Raw genomic sequence first — 22,771 nt, 5'->3', positions numbered from 1 at the left:
GATAGATTTTAGATGGTGCCCTCAGGGCATACGCTAGCTGGGTATACCCATAACCACATCCCGACAGATCTATTTGAGAATAACTGACAGTTTTAAGAAGACTGGAAGATAGAGTGGAAACATGGCTCCTCCTGCCCATTTCACAAGCCGCCCTAATAAATTTAGCTAAAATAGTGATGCTGCCGAAATTCTTATACATATTCAACAATGCCCCAATTTGGCCTGCACCCAGTTTTTGGTCTAATAATTAATGATACGTCTGATATGGGTTGGGAAACTGGCAAGATTGTCATATGATGTATTAATGGCACCATATCAACAAGGGGGTTAGAATACCCATATCTATAATTTGTAGCTGCACAACTCCAGTACTTCTTATGGTTGTGGTCCCCCTCGGCTGATCTCACACTTTTCCCTGGAAAAAAGTGATTACGTTCACGGATGATACGAGAGGAATGCTGTGGCAATCCGCTGGGAACAGGTTGGAGATACAGCCAATAGAGGTAACATGTAGGGCCTGGCAAACAACTGGCGGGTATCCTCTTGAGGATAACCTTTATTCTCCGGCATTTGCTATATTTGGGATCCGGGGAAATCCCACTCAAACATGAAAAGATTTTTCATCTACACTTTGAAAATCTTGGGAATACAATCTCTGGGGAGGGTGGGAATATAGTGGTAGATGGGTGCTTGATCACTTGGAAGGCCCTGAGTGATTGGAATATGGTGACAATGTTTCTGTACTTGCGCTTACGGGAGGTATTCAAAACATTTTGGCCTAACTACCTTCAGACTCCTGCAACCTCTTCACTGTTACAGTACATTACTACATCTTCCACTGCCAATTCAATGGCCTGCACAATATACAGGGATATTAGATTATAGAGACCTGTTTTGGTCAATAAATTTAGGACCAGATGGGAGTTGGCATTGGAGAAGGTATTAACGGATGCCCAGTGGAAAGGGATGTGCTAACAAACTAAATCTGGATCCTTGAATAATCGTCTGCGTTTAATCCATTACAAGTTTTTACACCAAGTGTACTATTCTGCAAGGTTGCACAGATTATACACCGTAAGACTCCGAGTGTAACAGATGTGCTCAGGATATGCCAGATTTTGCATGTTGCCTGGACCTGCCCTCACTTGCGGCCCTTCTGGAGAGCGGTTGAGGCAGCTTTGTCGACCATGCGGTGCGATTCCTGGCAATACCAATTCTGGATGCTGGCGTCTATGGACTCGGGTTCTAGGCCTGAAAAAACGTTAGCAAGCATGGGATCAGTTGTCGCTAGGTCTATTGTATCCAAATCTTGGGTGAAATCTACTGCCCCAAAGTTTCGAGAATGGTTATCCTTTATGACTGTGTGTGAAAACAGAGACACAGTATGTGGCTAGCCTGCCGACCGGTAGTAGACAGTCGGATTATTGGTCGTCATTTCGGAGATATACATCCACTGAAGATGCCAGGCAGAATGTTCTGCCACAAGAAGTAGATAATAGCGTTACTGGTCCATAGACTTGGCATCAGGGAAAACAAATTAAAATAAATAAAATGCTGCTCATATATTGTACACGGCTGTGGACATTTGCAATCTTCTGTTTGATGCACTGTATTGCCATGAACAGTTGGTTGGGAGTGGGTGGGCTACGGTGGCGGTTGGGTTTGATGTCTGTATGCTTTGCTAATTTAAGAAGTTGAAAAAAATACAAGAATGGACAATATGATATTTTTGCATCTTATGTGGAAGCTGGGTTTGCAGAATGCTATGCACTAGCTCCTCGCCCCGCCACAGTAGCTCCAGGTCATTGGCTACTGCTGGATACCCAGGAGCTGCTCTAAACTCCTGCTTATCCAATCCTAATCTCAATCCCTGCATTAGACAAGCGAAGCATTACTATTCGATCATTGGTACTAGTGGAGGGTTTCTCTTATGATCAGAGTCGCGCTCGGCAGAGGTTTGCACAAGGCCACCTCTTGCTATGGAGATGAACCCCTCCAGCATACGCATCCATTGACGTGGAAGGCATGTGCCCACGTGGTAAGGTGACTCATTGGCTTCTATGTGTCCGAGCCCTGAGAGTTTGCAAGGGCGTAATAAAAAAAGAAATGTAAAAAATGGTTTAGAAAAAATTAAAAATCATACATTCTGGCTGACAGGAACAAAACTTTATAACAATCATTGTAGCTGTGTATGATTTTGGTTCAGACGTCAAGACTATTAGGGTGCAACAAAGTTGTCACTTAGGAAAGATGAACACCGTACATATTCAGATTGCAGAGTCAGGCCCTGTGGAAAATGAAATCCTGGTTATGGATAAGTTGGGACAATAAAATGTCACTGTTCCCTATGCCATTCCCGTAATGTTGGGAATTCAGGAAAGCGGTGTGTTTCCAAGATCGGGGGTCAGGTGTTTTTTTCCCATTCCGGCTTATGGCGTTTCTGCATTCATCATGGTTCCCTTTGGTGGGTCTAACCTGCATAGAAATGCTGCAGCTTTTGGGCAACCGTACGGTCCCACTTGACAAACCCTTCTCATAGAGCACCGAACGAGACTCTGTCTCCAAGCGAATCAAATATGCAATCATTTAAAACTGTGGCTTGTATCGTGGGGAAAAATAGCACTTTATAAAATAAATTTCCCCTCCCTTCCCCCCCCCAAGAAGACGGTAGCTCAGCAATGAGCCAGCCAAATCCTACCTAGTATCCAGTGAGGCTATTGCCGAAGCACTGATCTCTCCTTCACTGAAGTGCAGCTGAGCCCATCGACACCTGTAACGAGGGTGCCGGCCCCTGCGAATCAATGGGTGGCAGAAAAGGTTACTGATACCACGCAGGTCATGGAGTAGATCGGTGTAGTGGACGAAAGCAAAACTGAAGGTGTTAGGATCCAAGAACGGCTCTTAACATGGAAGAGAGGATGGACAGCAATGAAAAAAACAGCGAGTTTACTGATGCGAACCAGCTTGATATCCGTCCGTGTAGATCTATAGCAAACTAAGCAAAATGCAGTGATCCGTAAAAAAGGATATCCGGAAGTGTTAAGCCCCAAAGAGAGAAGGATAGCTATGAAACAACATGGCCTAGCTCAGGGGTCTGCAACCCGTTTGAACTATGAATCCCACTACCCCTGACCATTGACCACACAGGCTAAGGTGGATTGGAATTGTAGTCCAAAACCTCTGGAGAGCCAAAAGGTTGCAGACTCCGTGGACAGGATTCCCAGGATGCATTTTCTACATGGTATAGGATAGCCGTCAAATAATAAAGGGTCAAGAACTTTTAAAATAAATATATTGAAGCAAGTTCAAAGCTGGGGTCCATTCAACCATCTGGATAAAGAACAAGGCCTCCTCCATTTTACACACACACACCACTGTATGGATTTACAGCCATGTGTTGACCATCAAGGATCAAGCAAGGCTTATTCTCAAAAATCATCAACATTTACAAGGAACTGGCACATTTTTAGAGCCGTTACAAGAGGTCATAACATTTTCTGTTCTTGGTTCACGCTAGGCCGGAGTTTGGAAGGTCAACACAAGGGAGGAGCAGTAGAAAACTACACTCGGCGCGACTGGCACATTGTGACTGTAATGCTATGCCCTTGGATTTATGCAACGCTGAAGCCACATTTCAGAGACACCTACATAGCCAGAGTATCATTTATTGGATATTATTGGATATTCTGATATAGACATCACGAATATTTCACGGCCGTCCTGTGGCGGATGAATATACTGTTACAGACCGAGTGGGGCGAATAGTAGAGGTTTAAACTGCACTTTCACAAAATATATCTATCTATCGGTAATAAATGCATGCAGCTTCTGCTCCAATGAACTGGTGGCTACACCCCTAAACACCTGGAGTAAAATGTGTAAATTGCAATTCCGTGTGCACCTACGCGCATATCCTGTATATTTTGCAACTTGCTTATGGTGACACACTGTAGGTTAGAAGCAAAAATTGCCAGTTTGATCATTTCATGTGTTTTTTTTTTGTTGAACACAAATTCCTTAAAGCGAGTGTTACATGAAACCGTAGTCCAACACGTTTCGACCCAAGCGTCTTTATGAAGGCTGGGCAACAGTTAAGACAGCCTCAATGCAAATCTGCGGCCATTAGATGCCCCAAGTGTTCAAAATGCAAATAAATCACATGTTCATGCAAAACATCAATGTTTACACGCATGCAAGAATATCCCAGTTTATAAGAACATCCTAGTTCAGAAAATTGTTGGAAAGCTGAAATCAAAAAACGCAAAGTTAAAGAAGGGGGAGGGGGGCAGAAGAGAGGATTAATTTGCATATATGCAGGTCTCTATACCAATGGAAATGCAGCAGATTATGCTACTATTAGTAGAGAAATGCCCTTTCCTTTCATGTAGGGAGTGATTTAAAACCTAATGCTTTAGGAGATCGTTTTCTGTGCTAAATAACATCTGTACTGCTGTCCTTTGCGCAAAATTACCCAAAAGATTCATGTCCCAAACCATCATGTGGTTTACCCCATCCTTGTTGTGAAAGCTACATGTATTGCTCACCCGCTTCAATTCTTGAGGCTGTAGAAGTGGTATATTGTACATTGAGAGATTGCACTGGTTTCTTTATTTTATATCAAGGCTGGTTTCCAATCATAGCGGACAATTTCATATATTCCTGTTAAAGGAAATTCGAGTGCATTTACTGACTATGTATTATAAGCTTCTTAGAGCTCAATATTAGCCCAATAAGTAAAAAGGCTCAAGGGAAAGAGTGCCTTACCTTTTCAAATATGCTGTACACTCTAGCCGGGCTCGGCAGCAGCGTTGGCCATGTTCTGCTAAGGCGTCCTGCCCAGAGGCGTAGCCAGAACAAGCAGGGCCTGAAGTTAATGTAGGTGGGCCCACTGCAGTGACATTGACATCTGTCAATGCCCAGACAGCACTGCCGAGTGCAGATTTACAGATTTTGGTTGGGTCTTGCCCACTCTGGCCCTACCCGGTCTACGCCTCTGGTCCTGCCTTAGAGACCGTGCCAGCCATTTTGGTGAATGTTTATATGCCTAATGTGACATCATGCGTTAAACTTATGGCGTCATTGTGGATGCAGACTTTCTTTACCACTCCGCAATTACTATAATCCAGAACGTTAGTGCTAGTACTCTGAGAGTATCTAAACTGTAACATAATGTATGTTTTGTATAGATCATGAACAAATGCTAAAAAGCCAATTAGGAATCGGGCTAATTTTGCACGAATTAAACCAAAGAGCAAAGCATATTGCGGCGATTTGCAACGTATTGTCATTTCTCCCCAGGTGGCTGGGGGGGTGTAGGGGAGGGCTTTCCCCATGAGGCTAGAGAGGTGTAGCCGCTACCCAATAGTCCCCCTATGGGTGGTTTAATGTGGAAGGACCTCATGGGGGAAGGACTCCCCTTAAGGGGACACGGACGATCACCTAGGGTACAGCCTGTTTAACGTCACACCCCAACTTTCTCCCCAAACCCCCCGCCCCCTCCATTCCAAGCCACTTCCTTGCCCAATCTATTGCTGTAGCACTTGGGATACAACCAATACAGAAAATACCAGGCCAAAGATGAGCACAGAAGACATGGAGATTACTGCCTGCATTAGTACTGGTACGAGGTGGGCCAGAGGAAGCATACAGAGTGTCAAAAGAAACAAGGGACTTGTCAATCTGCCTAGGAATGACTGGCAATGTATAAGAAGAGACGATGGACTAAAGAACTTGTCAAGCCCAGCCAGAGAAGCAGCAAAAGGTGAAGACTGTCCCATGCAGGAGTTTCAAACCTGGATGGTGGACCCGAAGAAGCGAAGAACACAGGATGAGGCAAGAAGCTGAGAGTGTCCTCCTGGCGTCTCACTGGAACGGAACCAGTAATGAGACAGAGGAGAAGCAGAGCGCAGCACTGAGATGCTGCGGTGCAGCGAGAGTGGAGGAGAGAAGCCTAAAGATCCAGAAAACTAACCTCAGTCCCAGGAACCCGTGGTGACATACTGAACCTCTCATGAAGGTAACGAGTGGTAGGGGAGACCCGGAGGGGGCACGCGGGTGCAAGCGGGGCAGGCTCAGGTGACTCTCCCTCAGCTCACAAGCAGTAATACAGTTGCTGGGTCAGTTGTACATCCAAACTAATCTCCCTCGTAGCAGTGCCAGAGATAAGCCCACTTATACCAGAGAAGGGTCTGGCACCCCAACGCCAGTGAAGCAGACATCCAAGGATATCTTCCTCGTCACAGTGGCAGCGATAGGTGCACTGAAACCCAAAGAAGTATTCAGGACTTTGCTAATACTGTGAGAGTGGCAGAATAAACAAGTTTCAAAGATATGGAAAAGAACTCTCAAACGCCAGGGGAAGGGAGTCATCCCCCCCCAGTCTTGTTGTGAACTACATTGGAGCGTGCAGACTAATAGCAGGAGAAGGGAGTCATTCTCCTGGTCCAGAGAGTCGAGTCATGCAAGGTTTTGTTGGAACCACAAATCAGGGGAAGGGAGTAATTCCTGTAGCACTTTTGGGGAAAAGTGTCCGAATACCGGGAGAAAGGAGTCATTCTCCTGGAAAATTATTTTTCTGTTGGATTAGATTTGGTTGTATTGTAAGGGATAGAAGTAGGTTATGACACAGGATGGTGCAGTAATTGGATGGAAATTCTGATGGATCCTCCTAGTATTAATTTGAGGCAGGGAAACCCCTACCGGAAGTAGATAGCGAAGGTTTCTTTTACTATAAATAGAGGTTTATAGCAACCAACATGCCACCCTTGTGTCACCTTATTTCTTCGACACCCTTACAATATAGAATCCTATGTCGAGGTTTGACAAACTGTAGACACATTGGGCCCAATTCAGAGAAGAATTTTATAATGGCAGAACCCCATTAGAAAATGCTCTGTGAATTAGGCCCTCAATCTGCCTAAGCTTTATTTGTTGGTAACTTATATGGCAAATTGCATAAGGGACATGCACAATCTGATGAATTTTTTAAAAGGCAAATAACTTACAAATATGAAAGGGCAAAAGCAAAAAGTGAAGTCATAAATCCATTATATCTCTGGAGACTAAAGCCATAAGCTACCAGGAGCGCCTATGCAGTATGTATAGGCTAATTCTGTTTGGAGGAAAAACCCTTAGCGATTGATACTTGCGCAAGAACCAAATCAATAAAGGAATACATTTATTTCGGTAGAAAAAAAACAGTACGTTTTATTCATTCATTCATTCATCCATCCATCCATCCATCCATCCATCCATCCATCCATCCATTCTCTATGTCCAAGCATCTAGCAATCATGGATATCAATTAAGTATTAACAGACTAATTCTGTATGGGGTGAAAAAAAAAATAGTGAATTCTACTAGCGTAAGAAACTGATCAATGAGCGAGGGATAAAGTAGTGTATGGTGAAGTGCTTGATAGGTGGTTAAAATGATAGTAAAACAAGTTAGTTAACAAACAGCTTTACAGTCCTGTTCCTTACTCAAGCCTTTGAATATCGTGTGAAATTTACATAGGATTCGGGATTCTGGTCTTCGTTCTCCGTCGCCTCCTCTTTTGCCAAGTGTCACTATTTATTTATTTTCTCCAGCAAATGTAATGTTCTTTTTATCATCTTGCTGGTGACCTCTTCGCCAATGTCGCGCAACTGGCAGACTTGACTTCTGGCCATGTTGATGTATTTGTGCTGCCTTTGTATAGCTTCTCGCACATGCAAATTATTGCATAAACAACAAATTTAGTGACAGTTGCATCCACAATTTCAAAATTCATGCAGTTACATGCCACCAGCTGCCAGCGTAGCAGAGTTATTAGTAATGTACCATTGGGGGAATATATAGGACCAATTGATTCAGTCTTGAGTGTGAAGTGCTCATCTGAAGCTCAACCCCTCCAAGACTGAATTTCTATTGCTGACCAACAGCACTGAACACCCAGATATCCAGACATGGCTTGAATGAACCTCGAATGCTTCTTACCCCAGGTACCCACCTGAGTCAAATCCATTGGGTTCGACATCGACAGACATCTCACCTTCAAACATCACATAGCAAGGAAGACACAAAACGGCTTGGTTCTAACTTTTTTTCCTGCAAAAAATCAAGCCCTTCATCTCAGAAAACAACTTCAGATCAGCTGTCTAAGCCTTGCCTGGATGGTGGCAATGCCCTTTTGGAACGCCTTCCGGCAACTACCCTGGCACCACTGAGACGCGTCCTGCATGCTGAAGCACGACTCATGAAAGGACTCTGCAAATTCAACCACATCACCCCGACCCTCATCGAACTGCACTTGCTCCCACTACAAGACTGTATCATCTTCAAATCCTGTTGCACCTTCTACACGGCTGTCACTCAAGTCCCCAAGCTACTCCACTGAGAAACTCAGCATCTCCAGAGGCCTGCGATCCAGCAAGTAAGGACATGTGCAGACTTGGTGGACAGAATGTGCAATACGCCGGTGCGGGAAGGAAAGAGCCAGAAGACAGGTTCTCTCTGGCTACGTGTCAAGACTCTGGAACCTCCTCCCCATCAACATCAGACACACCCTATCACTACTACAGTTCAGGAAAGAGCTCAAGACCCTTCTCTTCAAGGAATGGCTCCTCTCAACACGTAGTCCACACACCCTTTACTCTGCACCCTAGCTAACACCGGGATTTGCTCCCCACAGTTTCCTCCCCTGGTTGCTTGTAGATCCCTGGTGGCCAATTGCTGATCCCTTTTTCCTCTCCTTCCCTCACTTTATTCTTCCCCCTATGATTGTAAAGCATTCCGTTGCTTCCCGATTCTAGATCCACGCTCAATAACTACCCTAATAATAAATATAAAAAACATGCAATTTACTCCGATTTTCACAGAGTATTTGCAGTACCACTTTCACATATTCGTTTTAAGACCTTTGAGTAAATCAAGAAATGCCAATAGACGATAACATGTGTTCATGGGGTCATGAAATAAAAAGCCCAGAATCCGGTGGAATGCAGCTAGTCCTACAGATAAGCAGCATACCAACCCCATTTACTGCCGGATACTCATCAGCAGGATAAATAATTGGGATTAAATATTGGCAAAAAGTATACTTATAAATTGATAGCAATAAAAAACCACTGTCACAAAGCACATAAAAACATAATGCAAATTATTTACAATGGAGAATACCAGACAGTGGAACATTATGCAGTTCTTAATTCATTATTAGTATTGTAAAAAAAAAAACGGCATGCCGATAAAACCATTTAAAAGCCATGCCCAAAAATTAAAGACACATAATAGCATCAGGTGGATTTACAAGGAAGAATGCAATTCTGGTAACCCGGGACTGATCATGCGGTCACGAGATGCTGTAAGGTTTCCAGATACTGAAACAATAGTCTGCAGTTTTGAGCTCTAATTTCCGACGATGGCCTAGCACTTCCAAGGTTGGGTAGAGATTAAGGCGGAGACTCAATAATGTGTTTCTCCAAAAAAGGACGAGAAAACTTATGAAAGATATTAGGACAACTTCCCTATTACCTGCATACGTAGTGAGGGTCTTGCACATTTTGCATTTTATCATATCCTCTTTTGTAGTGATCCAATCTGCAGACCAACATTTTTAACTGCAGAGTGTTTAGTAAACCTGGTTTCCAGAGGCAGGTTAAGCTTAGTTAGTAAAGCCAGGTACTTACCCACCCAATCTCTTAAAACTGCTGACGAATTAACCAGAACAGCCAGATTTAATTCTACAAATAAAGAATGTGATGGAGGTTCCATAATTTTGGTATGAAAACTTGATATTTTCAATGCACTAACTCACGGATTGATATCAGACCCAAATCAAAATCCGATTAGGGCTATCAGGACACATCTAGGTAGCCCCAGAACTGTTCTCCAGGTAATGGCTTCAATATGATCCCAGAGAGTTAAAAATTAGTAAAGCCACAAATCTCCGCTCCAGAAGGTAAGCAGGGAAGTAGGTTTAGCCGAGAATACTGAATGACGGATACTAAAGAAAACCTGCCAAATTTCCTTATCAACTCGAATAAGTTGTCGTGAAAAAGTTACAGCTGACTTTTGTTCCCCGAGGGTCTTGATCTGAACCCTAAATATTTCACTACTTGTATTTTTGGCAGCCTTATATTATCAGACACCAATGAAAATGTATTTTGGAAATCTTGTGAAGGACATTACATGGGACTTTTGGCAGATCATTGTTTGCCGCGTGCGTTAGTGATCTCTGAAGCCCCAGTGGAGTGTAATCGAACGACACTACATCGTCCGCGTATATGCACCTTTGTATTTTAGATCGACCAGGTGTCAAACTTTCTACAAGCTCTGAGCCAGATCTGAAATATACAGATTCAAGGGGGCCAGCGCCAGGACACAGACCTGGCACCGACCCTTGACTTACTCACCTACAATAGAACCTCATTGATAATGGATTTTTTTTTTAATATATAAACTTCCTTAAAAAAAAAAATAATAATAATAATGTCACTCCCACATTCAGGAAATCGGGAGTGAATACTCCGGCCTATGTGGAGCTGTGAGCTAGTCCATCATAGGACAAAAACTGCTTGCACCCCTTATTCTTACCATGATATTAGAATGGGCATAACCCATGGAAGGTATGAGAGACTCGTCGTTTTTTGCGACAATAAATAAATGGGCCTTTACAGTAGTTTCAAGCTGTTAAATAAATCACTTAATCATTACAAGACACTCATACAAAATGCACCCTGATCTTCCAGACCACATGTGCTCCAACAATAACCGCGATTCCTGAAATCAAATAAATGGCACGATGATGGTGTAGACTACACGGGCACCAATGATTCTGCTTCTTTGGCAGTCAATACAAGCAAGCATCCTCTGTATTCTTTTGGGTATTTCATGAACCAAAAAGGTTGTAATTGGACATCGGTCCAAATAAAAATCTCAAATTTCTCAAAGTGGCCTTTCAGAGGATGAAAGAAGTCCAAACATCCAGACCCAAATAAAGATGGTATTTGCTGCATAACCCAATGAGCCCCCTAAAATAAATTGCAAGTCTGGACCACCAAAGAAATTCACTCAATAGAAGCAGATTCTCAACACTTCTCAGTCTGGTGATAATAGAGCGGTACAATTATGAAACATGAAAACAGAAATCACTAAATGGCTCATAGTCACCATCTAATCCATCGACTTTCTTTTTGTTGAATCAGCTGCCCCATAAATTGGGGAACTGTAGGATTACTACCAATGGCTAAGAAAGGTGGGCTAGCACCCTGTCGAGCCATCTACCAACAAAATAAACACTGTTGCTTTAAATTTCAGAATACTGCCTAATTCTAAAACTGTGGGGTGGCCAGCACTGGTCAAACAGAGGTGACCATAGCCCAAGATCACAAAAATTGAACTACCGAAAAGAGGGATTTACCACTTGCGCCACAACCCCTTCCACTCAGAGTAAATTCACACAGTCTCATTAAGTAAAAATAGACCATTCCGTATCCAACAACTTATTTGTGAAGGAACATGCATAGTATTGGATGACAATTTGATATATGGAGCAAGTGCCCTGAGGAAGACCTTTTAAAAAGGTTGAAACACACGTTGGCTGCACAGTAGAAGCCAATACAATTGTTGGGATACTGAATGGTCTATTTATATTTGGTCAATGAGACTGTGAATTTACTCTTGGAGTGGAAGGGGGTTTAAGTTATTATCTATGGCGTTGCCTAGTAACTGTGCAGGATTATTTTTTTTGACACTTAAGAGTTCATCTGCTCTACTGGGAAGTTATCGCATTTCCCTGCAACAAAAAGGTATGTTACCTACATTCCTTCCCAAAAAGCCAATTGCTACTGAAATAGTGCGTACATTCTCCCTTCTTGTCATCTGCCACGTGGGCACAATCCTAATCATATCAAATTTAATCTGTGGGGGTGACGTCCCGGGGGAGGGGGGGGCAATGGGGGAGATCCATTAACCACAGAGGACAGCTCCTTTCTTCTTCTACAGGGGGAGCAAGAAGGAAAAGCAGCCATCCACTTGGGATATCACCCTTACTACCCACAGGGGTACTTCACTACATTTCATAGGTACAGAGGAAGGGGCAAGGATCCATTAACCACGGAAGCTGTGGCATGCTGGGAGCCGGCATCAGATGATAATGTAATTACCTCTTTGGTCTGCTTTAAAACAGATGCCCTTTCTTGGCAGAGTAATCCTGGGAGAATTGGGGGTTTGATTCCTTTGGCTCTCCAGCCCCACCAGCTCTAGCCAGCATAGTCTATTGTGAAGGATTATGGAAGCCGTAGTCAAATACATTAGGAGACCCAAAGCTTGCAGATCTCTGCATGATGATCAGGATTACTTGACCAACCTGCTTACTATTAAAATAATGTAGGCAAAACCAGTGCAGACCAGTACAAATAATGCAGGGTCTTTTGTAATGTGTCATATTGTCCGCAGTCTGTCCCGATACCACCAACACCCCACCCTTCCCCCACACCTCCAAGTTGGTTCTCTAACAGTAACTGTCTTCCCTAGGGTCCTTCTCTGGGGCTTTAAGTGGGCCTGGGCTAGCTGGGCCGAGCCCGGCAGGCTCAGAAATATGGTTCTGAGGCAGGGTCCTGCCGGGGCTCACTAGTGTCCCCTGGCAGCTCCAGCCGCTAGAGGAGAAGACTTTTTTTTTCTAAAGCCTGAACTCCTGCTAATTCGCTGGAGCTTCAGGAAAAAAGGCCTCGGCTTCCAGTGGCATCGCCTTGCCATCTGACTGATTGCTGCATCTCTTAGGTAAAAAGGGATGCCTGGCGAGGGGCAGTACCACCATGAAGGCTGAAAACGCATGGTGCTGTCATCAAGTCCAACTAAGGGCTTAGTAAAACCCTCTCTCGGGGGGTGGGGGGGGCGGGAGAGAGAGAAAAAGAGGAAATTGTAATACAAGTGGTCCAAAGAACCACTATGTTTTGTAAAAATATATTGTTTCTTTAAAATACAAGTAGGCCCAGATAAATCTTGGGGGAAATAAGTACCATTACAGATCACAAACACATTATAGAAAAGCACAACATTATGCTTCAAGGTACACAGACCACAGCATACAACCTAATTTGGAACACCCAAAAGGAGTTCTAACGAAGTCAAACCAATAGTTACTTTTTAGATTACTTTCAGTAATGTAAAGGTAATAGACCCTAGCAGTTGTACTGTGACGCTCAGCAAGAAATCACTTAGTAATCAAACGGGACATTATACTTGCGATTGAACACTCATGGGCTAGACGTCAGCTACCAGCTTACGGGGCATTTATAGATTTTTCTGCCGCATTTGATACGATCCTTAGAAACAAACTATGGAATAAATTATGATTAGATTGCTATACTCACATCAGTCAGAGTCAGATTAGACAAAGAAGGTAAAGTCTTTGGACTAATATCAACTTGCAGAGGAGTTGAACAGGGGTGCAATTTAGCTGCTACGCTATTTCATGTATATTTAGCAGATCTACCCATAGCATTCAATACAACGAAGTCAAATAACAAAAATAGGTTCTCTCAAAATTGGATGGCTGGGTTACGCGGACAATCTCCTACTGCTAGATTACACACTGGTTGTTCTCCAGCAGAAATTGTCTGCATTAGAAACATTTGCAATTGACAATGGGCTGAAAATGTATCTTAGTAAAACGAAAGCGATGATGGCCAGGCTATTGAAGAGGTTGACTGCTATAGATATTTAGGGATTATTATTGATCAGAACTTGTCTTGGAAACAGCAATGGCTTGAAATAAAATGTAAATGTATGAATGTTACCATGGCATTAAGCCATTTCACTGGAAAACAAGCTGGGTTTTCTGTAAATACGATAATGATGCTATATGCTGCAAAATTAGTATCATGTTTATTATATGGAGCCGAGATCTGGGGTAAAAATAAAAAAAATAAATTGAAAATCAGAGCTGAATAGATTAGAATGACATTATTTTAAAAATGTTACTTAGAATGCCTTGTTTGTTGCCAAGCGAATACCTCCTCTTAGAATGTAACTTGATGCGGATTAGCGATATCATGGAATATAAAACCACCACGTTGCATACAAAATTATGCACCCTAGATAATAAGTCCATAGTTGAATTGATGAAAGCTGCTGATGCGATTGATAAGAATGTATTATGTGCTCTAGGACAGATTAGATCTATCTTCCAAAAATGGGCCAGAGAGAATACACATCTGGATAGAATATTCATTGTCTAGAGTTAAAAACCTTTTCAAAAGTGCTATACATGATGCAGGAAAGAAAAGAGACATGATGCATGAAAGAAAAGAGACATGATGCGGGAAAGGAAAGAGACATGATACAGTTAGTCACTAAGAGTAATAGAGGAATGTTCATACAATAGTGGGGGAACAACGTGAGAACTTAGAATTACTCGACTGCATTTCCTGATGCTAATACAATAAGACAGTACTTAAATATTTAAGTTTAACTTATCAGATTGTCTAGAGATAAGGGGTGCAAGATGTGGAACTCCATGAAGTAACAGATGGTGTGGGACTTTTAATATTCGAAACAGCAAAACACAGCATCTAAGTGTGAGAGTCTTAACATTATTAGACTAAAACATGTTAAGGCATATGATAATAGATGCGATCTTGGCAATATGAATGAAATTTGGGAGAATCTTTTACAAGGCAATGATTTTAAGGTTATATTTCACATTTGTATGAGTCTTGCTTAGTTATTTTGAGACAATTATCTGAAGGTATTTTTTTTATAATATGATACAGCTGCCTAGTGTATTAGGTTAGTTCTGTATAGATTTTTAAGCTGATTTGGATGTTTTATATGTGGCATTTTAAACATATGGTTTTATGGCTGTCTATATGTAATGCCTTTCCCTTTTTGGCTATATGCATATTAATTAAATATACTTTTTGTGAATCATGTAACTTATTCCAAGTACAGTAAAAACCTATTACTTCTTTTGCGATAACCCACAGTTATACTAGGTGAGTAAAACCTAAGTATGTAATATTTAATTGCAGATGCTTTTGAGATCAGTAAAACACAGATTGCAATAAAATATTACAACTTTTATAACTTATTTTAGGATGGCAAAGTGCTACCTTAAGGTAAGTAAAACCTATACACCTGTTAAAAAGGAGCCATCAGCAACTTAAAGGCAGGTATAAACCTCGGACTATTTGTGTCTGTCTAAAACAGACCAGGGAAAGCAAAACCCAGTGTTACACTTTAGGACTGACTCAAAGTTATTCTAGGTAGGTAAAACCTAATGCAGACTTATTCTGGACAGGCTAGCAGCAAGTCAGGAGAAGCAAGACCCAGTTGGGAAACGTATATACCTATTCTCTGAAAGAAATAGTTAGTGAAGCCAACAGCAGTACTTTTGGGAAAGAGGCCCGGCCATTTTACAGGTGAGTAAAATAACCTTACAGAAGGGGAGTGGAGGGGGGTCACTAAGGTCTAGTGTCCAGCAAACAGGTCAGGGTAGGTTAAGTAGGAAAAGTCAGAGTTCCTAAGGAAGTAAGTAATTTACTTTTAGAGTTAGTTGAGGGTCCAGGTGCTTCACAGAAGACACCCTAAGAGGATCTCAGCCGTGGGCCTGGGTGAACTGGATGGGAGGCCTCCCAATCACAGATAACACCACAAACGTACACAGGACTCACAAGATATTTAAGGTAAGTAAATACCCTAGCCAGCACAGAAGATTTTGCATCAGGAGAACTTCACGATCTGTAGCCAAAAACCTGGTCATGGAATTCCTTCATCAAGAAGACGGGACACTGGAAGGACTTTTGCAGCAAGGATCACGGGGAAGGATCTAGGCAAGGTTTTCCTCATGCCTGGATGCAGCTCTGTGGATTTGGTGCCTTTTTCAGGAGCACAGAAGAAGACAGAATATCGCTGTTCGGATTCTCATTGTTTGCAAGGTCCAGCACTCTGGTGAGGGGACTTTTCAGACTCGATTCACGTCTCTCTAGAGGTCCAGTAGAACGCCCACAACATTTCTGCAAGATTCAGAAAACTGTGCAACGCACAATGGCTCGAGGTCCCAGGGTATTGCAGCCCTGCAAGGTCGCAGCATGGCGTGGGATGGCTCAAAACGCAGGAGTCTAGTGGGTCTCACCAGGCTGTGGGTCAGGTTCTTCCATTTTCAGAGTCCACAGGTCGATTGGATGAAGGGCTAAAGCAGGCTCCTGTTACACAGCAAGCCCTCTGTTCACAGCAGGCTCCTGTTACACAGCAAGCCCTCTGTTCACAGCAGGCTCCTGTTACACAGCAAGCCCTCTGTTCACAGCAGGCTCCTGTTACACAGCAGGCCCTCTGTTCGCTGGAAATCGTCTCAGCTGCGGTTTCTTCATATTCCTCTTTGATTTTGGTTCCAGTGGTCGAATACCTCTTCAGCTTCCAGGGTCTGACTTTTATGCAGAAACCCAGCCAATCAAACAGGTTTGCAGCATTCAAACTTGGGGGGGGGGTTGGCAGTCCTTTCAGGACAGCCAGCCTTCCAGTTTTAACTGGATTCTCGCAGTCAGGCTGGAAGACAAAGAGTTGCAGAGTGTTGGGCTCCTCCCTCGCTTCCTGCCTTCACGGACGCTCTGGAGCCTGGGCGGGGAATCCACAGGATTCCCACCGAAGATAAAAAAAAATTTAAAAAAAAAAAAAAAAAATCACACAAAGGAATTTCTCACCCTGGATGTCAGGGGAAGGAACAAGAAAGGAGAAGAAACACTAAAATGGTGAAAAAAGAAGACAGGGGCATTTTGGTAAAATGAGCACCCATGGGTGCCTTTATCAGGGCTGTGGGAACAGCCCATGGTAAAGATGCACCGAATTAATAAAAAGGTTTACTGCCACCAGCCATTAAAGGTAAGTTTATCCTTGTAACATAAATGCTACATTTAAAACGAGAAAGGGGTTACTCGGCACCACCCCAGCACTCCTCACAAAGGTGGGGGGTACTGGTATCACCTAATAAAATCTAAAAAGGAAGGATCCATAGATCCTTTCCACCTTTGGGAACTGAAGTTCTTAAAAGGTTAGCCATAGAAAGTTAAAAGGGGAGCTCCTAGGGCAACACAGCAACAATAGGCAGTGTCAAAAAGTTGTCAAAGAGGGTAACTTTTTAATGACACTATGGAGAGTCTTAAAAATGACACCCATAGAAAGAGTAAAAGATTCTGCGAGTGTGAAAAAAGGTTCCCAGTATAAGGAAAAATAATCCACCAGCAAAGGCAAAACGTTCTAGGCCAGGAAGATTTCTCATTACTATGAATATCTTACCTGACACTGGCATCTCTTTAGGTATTAAATTCAGATATCTCTACAAAGGGATGCCTGGTGGGGGTATCTGTAGCCCATTAAGCTCTGGCTCATCAACGAGCCGGCAGGCGATCCTCCCCCATCCCCGCCGTTAGGCCACGGCCCCTAGATGAGCCCCGGCTCATTTTCCCATGCCACTTAAGGCATGGTCCTTCCTTATCCTCCCCAGACTGCATGGGGTAGATCCCACCCTGGTAGAGTGGTTATGGGTAATCTGGAAGTCTATGAATTTGATAGGGTCAAGGGGGCACATTTGATAGTGCCAGGATAAACCAAAACGGGGCGCTAGAAAGTGAATTCCTCACCTGCTCGCTGGTGGCATCCGGCTGCGGCTTGTAGGTCCAGGTTACTGCGAGCATGCTGGTGACCCCGGCCGAAGTGGTGAAGGTGCATTTCAAGCGGGTGTCTGTCCCATTCGCTGCCTCCACCTCTTTCGGGGTGTGCACCTCAATAGCCCCTACCAGGGGGACCACTGGATGGAAAAAAGGAACAGAAATGTGAGCTGGCAATCGACAAAGCATCCCCTTAATTAATGCCTCTTTTACCAGAATACACCTTAAGGCTCAAAATACCCCACACCCCCATAAACCAACCTCCAAGATTTTCAATGGTGTCCTTACATTGCACAATGCAGCGCTATGCATAGTATGAAGCACTGTGACTTGTTCCTCCTCTGTATCAACATCCTAAAATGAGACTTAGACAGGCCAGTACCTCCAAAAGGCCGGCAGAGGTGGTGTGGAGTCAGTCACAGACCAGCCTGGTTCTCCAGATGTTTTGAACTAGGACTCCCATGATTCCTCCCCAGTGGCGCAACACCATTGAGCTGATCGGGCTCTAGCCCCCCACCCCGAGATTCTGGGCTATGTTGACTGGACCTGGCTGACCTACAGAGCCGTGGCTGGACAGAACAGGACGCAGACATTGAACGGTGCCTGGGCTTCACTGTGAAAAGCCCTGCAATTAAAGCATTTCATTGTTAGCGCCTGCATTCATATGCATACTTTATTAGGACATTGAAATCGTGACGTGTGATTAGTACTGTAATGCCAGGGAGATGATTGGAACTGGGGGTGGGGGAGGGGCACAGGAGAAAGCACACTGACAGCAGTCCTTAAGTGTGTGGTTTCAGATAAGGGGAGAATTAACTACTTGTAACATTGATGCTGCACTAGACTGGTGTCATTAGACCACGAGAAGAAGTTAGAGGCCCTCACACAAGTTCGTTTTCCCCTCCCACAGTCTCTGAAGTTAGTGCCGCTCCCAACATTTGAAGGGTTTGTCCCCCCCCCCCCGGAATTTTTAACCTAGGTGGTCCCCTCATGAGCACACTTATTTTTTGTCAAGCAGAGAGGTGACGGAAGCCTTTCCCGAAACTTGAAACGTTAAGTTTGACTGTGTTGGTGCAGAAAAATGTATTTGCGCAAGCAGCTGAACTTTAAAGGTTCTAGTTCGAGGGAAGGCTTCCCTCATCCCTCTGCCTAACAAAAATCAAATGCACACGTTCCCAACGTATGCAAGCCAACATATAAGGTATGTGCTCTTTCACATCCAAGAGGGGGCTGATGTGCTCAGTTAATTTTTGGTAAGTAGAGAGGTGAGGGGAGCATTGTTGCACGTTAGCTCATTATGTATGCATGTGTATTATGTAATGTGTGTGTGTGTGTGTGTGTGTGTGAATGAGTGCATGATGAATGGGGACTGGGTGCGTGTGTGACCGAGCGAATGTGCAATGAATGGGGGCGCAAGTGAACAGATAGGCGGGGCAAACCTGGAGACTCCGCCCTAGTTTCTGAAGTGTCCCCTCCCAGTTAACCCCCCCCCCCCCAACCCCGCCCCAATATGCAGGTTTCGGTGCACCCCTGTTCCTCACCATTGATGATGCTGTCCAGGGCTGATGGTAGTTGTAGTCCATGGCAAAATCAGTCACATGATAGGTTGGTGTTTCTGAAAACCTAGTTTTGGGGAAGGGCCATGCCAGTCACAGATCATTGCCTCCAAGGGGGCAATAGAGCTGGGGCAGGAGCAGAGACGCTCATGTGTTGGGTGATACTGTGAAACCACTGTAGCAAGTATGGGGTTGGTCACATATCAGTCTCAATCTGAGAGGTCAGGGGTGGCTCTGACAGAACCAAGCACAACCAGATGGTTTCCAACGGGACAGCCTTAAGGCTGGGCAAGGGTCCGTTGCAAGTTGGACTGGTCTTTAAGCTAACTCCAAGGTTGAACATTCAGTGACATGCCAGGCTCGCAGCGAGACAGCTTGGTAGGGATGCAACAGGGTCAAAAACATGACAATCACAATCTGGTGCCACAAAGGGTGGTATCCTGCCAACATACCCCATTCCATGCGGGCGATGCGAACAGTCCTCGTTTTTACCTTGTACTCTGGGACTTGAGTCAAGATGTCTTTCCTTACTATACACCCAGGACTTCAATTCCCAGAATGCAAAGGAAAAATGAGCTCACGTCTTCCGAACGGGACATGCTGGTAGTACCAAGGTAACATGAGCCAACATGCCCAGGTCTCTGAAAGGAGAGTAGAACGCAGGCCAAATCTGTCAGAAGTCGGGCCTGTGCTTGTGAAAGCCCTGTAGGGCAGGAGATGACGCGTGACAAGCAGTGCAAAGAAAAGCGTACAGCTTCTGCAAGGAGCTAGAAGAAAGGAAGGCCTGCAACTTCACCCGAGCACAGTGTACACACCCAGGTGACTACGCCTGCCTGCGGGCATTCCCACGCCAAGATGGCACAGACGCACCGCGGCGGCTACTGCGCCCAGATGGGGTCCCTGCAGGGAATCGCGCCACAGGCTGGAAACCCCCAAACACTAGCAGGGGCCCCACGGTAACAAGCAATCAGTCACGTATAGCTCAGCACCTCTTAAAGGCCCCTGGGACTGGGAACGAGGCAGTTAGAAGTCGACGAAGAGATGAAAAGGCAAGGCGTGCATCAGAAGGCCGGTAGCGCTGGGGAAGAGTCAGTCGGGTGCTCCGAAAGGACGGCACAGAGGGCGACCGGGCCAGCTGGATTACTTTCCTTCTAATCTTTGGGATCGGGTGCTCGAGTGTGATATGTTCAGTGGAATTCGGGCAGCGGCTCAATGTGGCAGTTCACGGAGTGGTAGAGTCAGGAGCCTTGGATGGGGGGGGGGGGGGTGGCGGGCGAGGAGGGGTCTTGAAGTTCAAGGGGAAGCGCTTGAGTTGCTCGGAGGCGCATTCCTTACCGAAGAGAAGCAGTGCGAGGCGGACCCACGCACCTTGGCGATCCATGGGGGAGTAGGGGCCGGCAGGCGTCACTTCACAGCTGCCTGGGGAGAGACCGAGCCTTGCACTCAGGGGAGACAGCGAGTGCCATCGCAGCCTCCTACTTCCTGTTCTCCCGGGAGAGGAGGAGTCAGGCGCCGCAGTACACCTGAGGCACTGTGGGATAAAGCGCGTGCTGCACAGATCCGGCAGGGTAACTTGCCTGTTGCTGGCAGTGGGCAGGAGCGCTGCTCCGCTACTCTTTAAGATTACGTTTCACTGTTCCTATACTTTTATTTTAAAAAGAAACCCTTCTGAAATGGTTTCATTTAAAAAAAAAACTTGAGGGTTAAGCTGAAACGTGCACTACATCCCTCTAAACAGCAGGCGCATTTGTTGCATGTAGTTTTCCTTGTTGGGGAGTCGAACCTGGAATTTTTGGTGTGCTGTGCTTGGGACAAAGCCCGTTCCCGTACCCTGTCATTGCCCTGCTCCCGCAGTATTCAGAATATTTATTTTGCATTTAAGTAACTTAATGTGGAAAATACTGCCGGCACATCTGTTCATGCAGTTTATTTTATTTCTTTTAATTTTTGTAGAGCGCTAGACACCCGTAGGCCTCCGAGCAAACAAATAAGACACAGATATGACAGAGGACCAGGAGGAGAACCCAGTTAATGGGTAGGTGTTAGGGGGGTAGCTTTAATCTTTAGCATGCCCCTTAAGAGGTGTGAATGGTGGGTGATTAGAAAGGGGAGGGTGCATAAAGCTGCCTGCTATGGGGGCAATGAATAAAGGTACTAGGGGTTATTTAGAAAGGCATTCTGCATGTTCTTTCTCTGCTTCTTTCAGCCTTTACACAGTGGTGGGGGTGGTATGGAGGAAGGGCGGGATCCGGATATGGGGTTTGTATTGTGCGTGGGGGGGGCATGGCGATGGGGTTTGTAGAGAGTGGGGGGGCAGCAGGGAACATAGTTTCACTGGTTACATGTCTTTATATCGAAATCCGTTTTAGTGAATGCACATATCTTGAGTATTTTATTACAAAAACCTTTATAGTGAATGCATTTTTTGGGGGGAGGCCCCCCACAAACCCCTCTTTAACACCCCTAAAAACCCACTCCAAACATTTTACCCCAAAAATTAACCCTTTACCCCACCCCAAAATGCATTCGATATAAAGGTTTTCGTTATAAAATACTCGAGATATGAGCATTCACTATAACAGATTCGATATAAAGACTGTACACCAGTTTCACTACTTCTTTTCATACACTTCCACCACTGGAAGGCGGTAGTGTTACTATTGTGAAAGCGCAGAGATGGCCTGGTTAGATTGCTAACATATACATGCCAGAGGTCCCAAGATTCTTGCGGCCATGTGTGAGGAAATCCAGACCTGTTTTCCTTGGAATTCTGGGACTTGTAATTTTTATAAATTTCAAATGGGAAAGAGAGAACTACATGCCCCAGAATTCCAAGGGGAATAAGCTTGACTGGATGGCTTTCTCACGCATGGCCTTGGTAAACTTGAGAGCTCTGAAGTTGCACAAAGATCTCTGGAAATCTACATATACAGTCTAGCCGGCCCCACGGAATGAACCCGTTTCCTTCTCAGAGGCCGTACAACAGCACCATCAAATGAAAAGTGTCTGCTTAATATCAGAATTCTAAAGTCCACCAAAGCTAGCACTGCACATAAGCCACTGCCTGCTTTCCTCATCTTAAATCACCCCTTTAGTCACACTCCTGAGTATTAAAAAGTTGTGGAGACAGAGCTCTAAATCATTTTCTGTGTGCCCTGGCATGTCATTTTGCTTTCCGGGTCACTTTATAAATGCTGGACTACGAGTACCAGAATGTATCATGATATGAGCTTAAAAGCTAGGACTTTTTGATAATGTATACGTTATTCGCACGCAAGAAAGACAGATTGACCAATCACAATCTGACTTTCCCAGTCTTATCATCTGCCCCCGCATCCGCGGCGCAAAATAGAAAAAGAATGAGGTCCTTTTCCGATGACAGCAGCCTTTTTTTAACATGTTCTTTATGGCTGCTGCATCCGAAAAGGGACATTGTCCCTTTTCCATTTTAATGGCAGCAGGCCATTTTTTACCTTCTTTTTTTCTGTCAGGACATGAGCTTGAGCACTCTCTGCTGAGCGCATCTCCCGACTGAGAAAAAGAATAAAAGAAAACCATTCCCATCCCAGT

At 44.5% G+C, this 22,771-nt stretch overlaps 2 protein-coding genes across 2 annotated transcripts in view; one reads left to right on the top strand and one right to left on the bottom strand.

The window, feature by feature from the left end:
- Positions 1 to 20,704, bottom strand: part of MPZL2 (myelin protein zero like 2) — a 75,878-nt gene extending 55,174 nt beyond the window's left edge. Inside the window, exons 1-2 of the mRNA XM_069614448.1 lie at positions 20,537 to 20,704; positions 17,619 to 17,785 (exon numbers count right to left, since the gene is read on the bottom strand). Coding sequence (XP_069470549.1) covers positions 17,619 to 17,785; positions 20,537 to 20,582 — 213 coding nt within the window. The 5' untranslated portion in view covers positions 20,583 to 20,704. The remainder of the gene's footprint in view (positions 1 to 17,618; positions 17,786 to 20,536) is intronic.
- A 461-nt stretch (positions 20,705 to 21,165) lies between these two features.
- Positions 21,166 to 22,771, top strand: part of CD3E (CD3 epsilon subunit of T-cell receptor complex) — a 128,121-nt gene continuing 126,515 nt past the window's right edge. The window contains exon 1 of the mRNA XM_069614447.1: positions 21,166 to 21,236. Within this exon, the coding sequence (XP_069470548.1) occupies positions 21,233 to 21,236 (4 nt within the window). The 5' untranslated portion in view covers positions 21,166 to 21,232. The remainder of the gene's footprint in view (positions 21,237 to 22,771) is intronic.

The sequence above is a fragment of the Ambystoma mexicanum genome, chromosome 9 (assembly GCF_040938575.1).
Source record: "Ambystoma mexicanum isolate Mex_15411 chromosome 9, UKY_AmexF1_1, whole genome shotgun sequence".
In the NCBI taxonomy this organism is placed as follows: Eukaryota; Metazoa; Chordata; class Amphibia; order Caudata; family Ambystomatidae; genus Ambystoma; species Ambystoma mexicanum.
The sequence above is the reverse complement of the archived record's forward strand: the minus strand, read 5'-3'. Positions and strand labels throughout refer to the sequence as shown.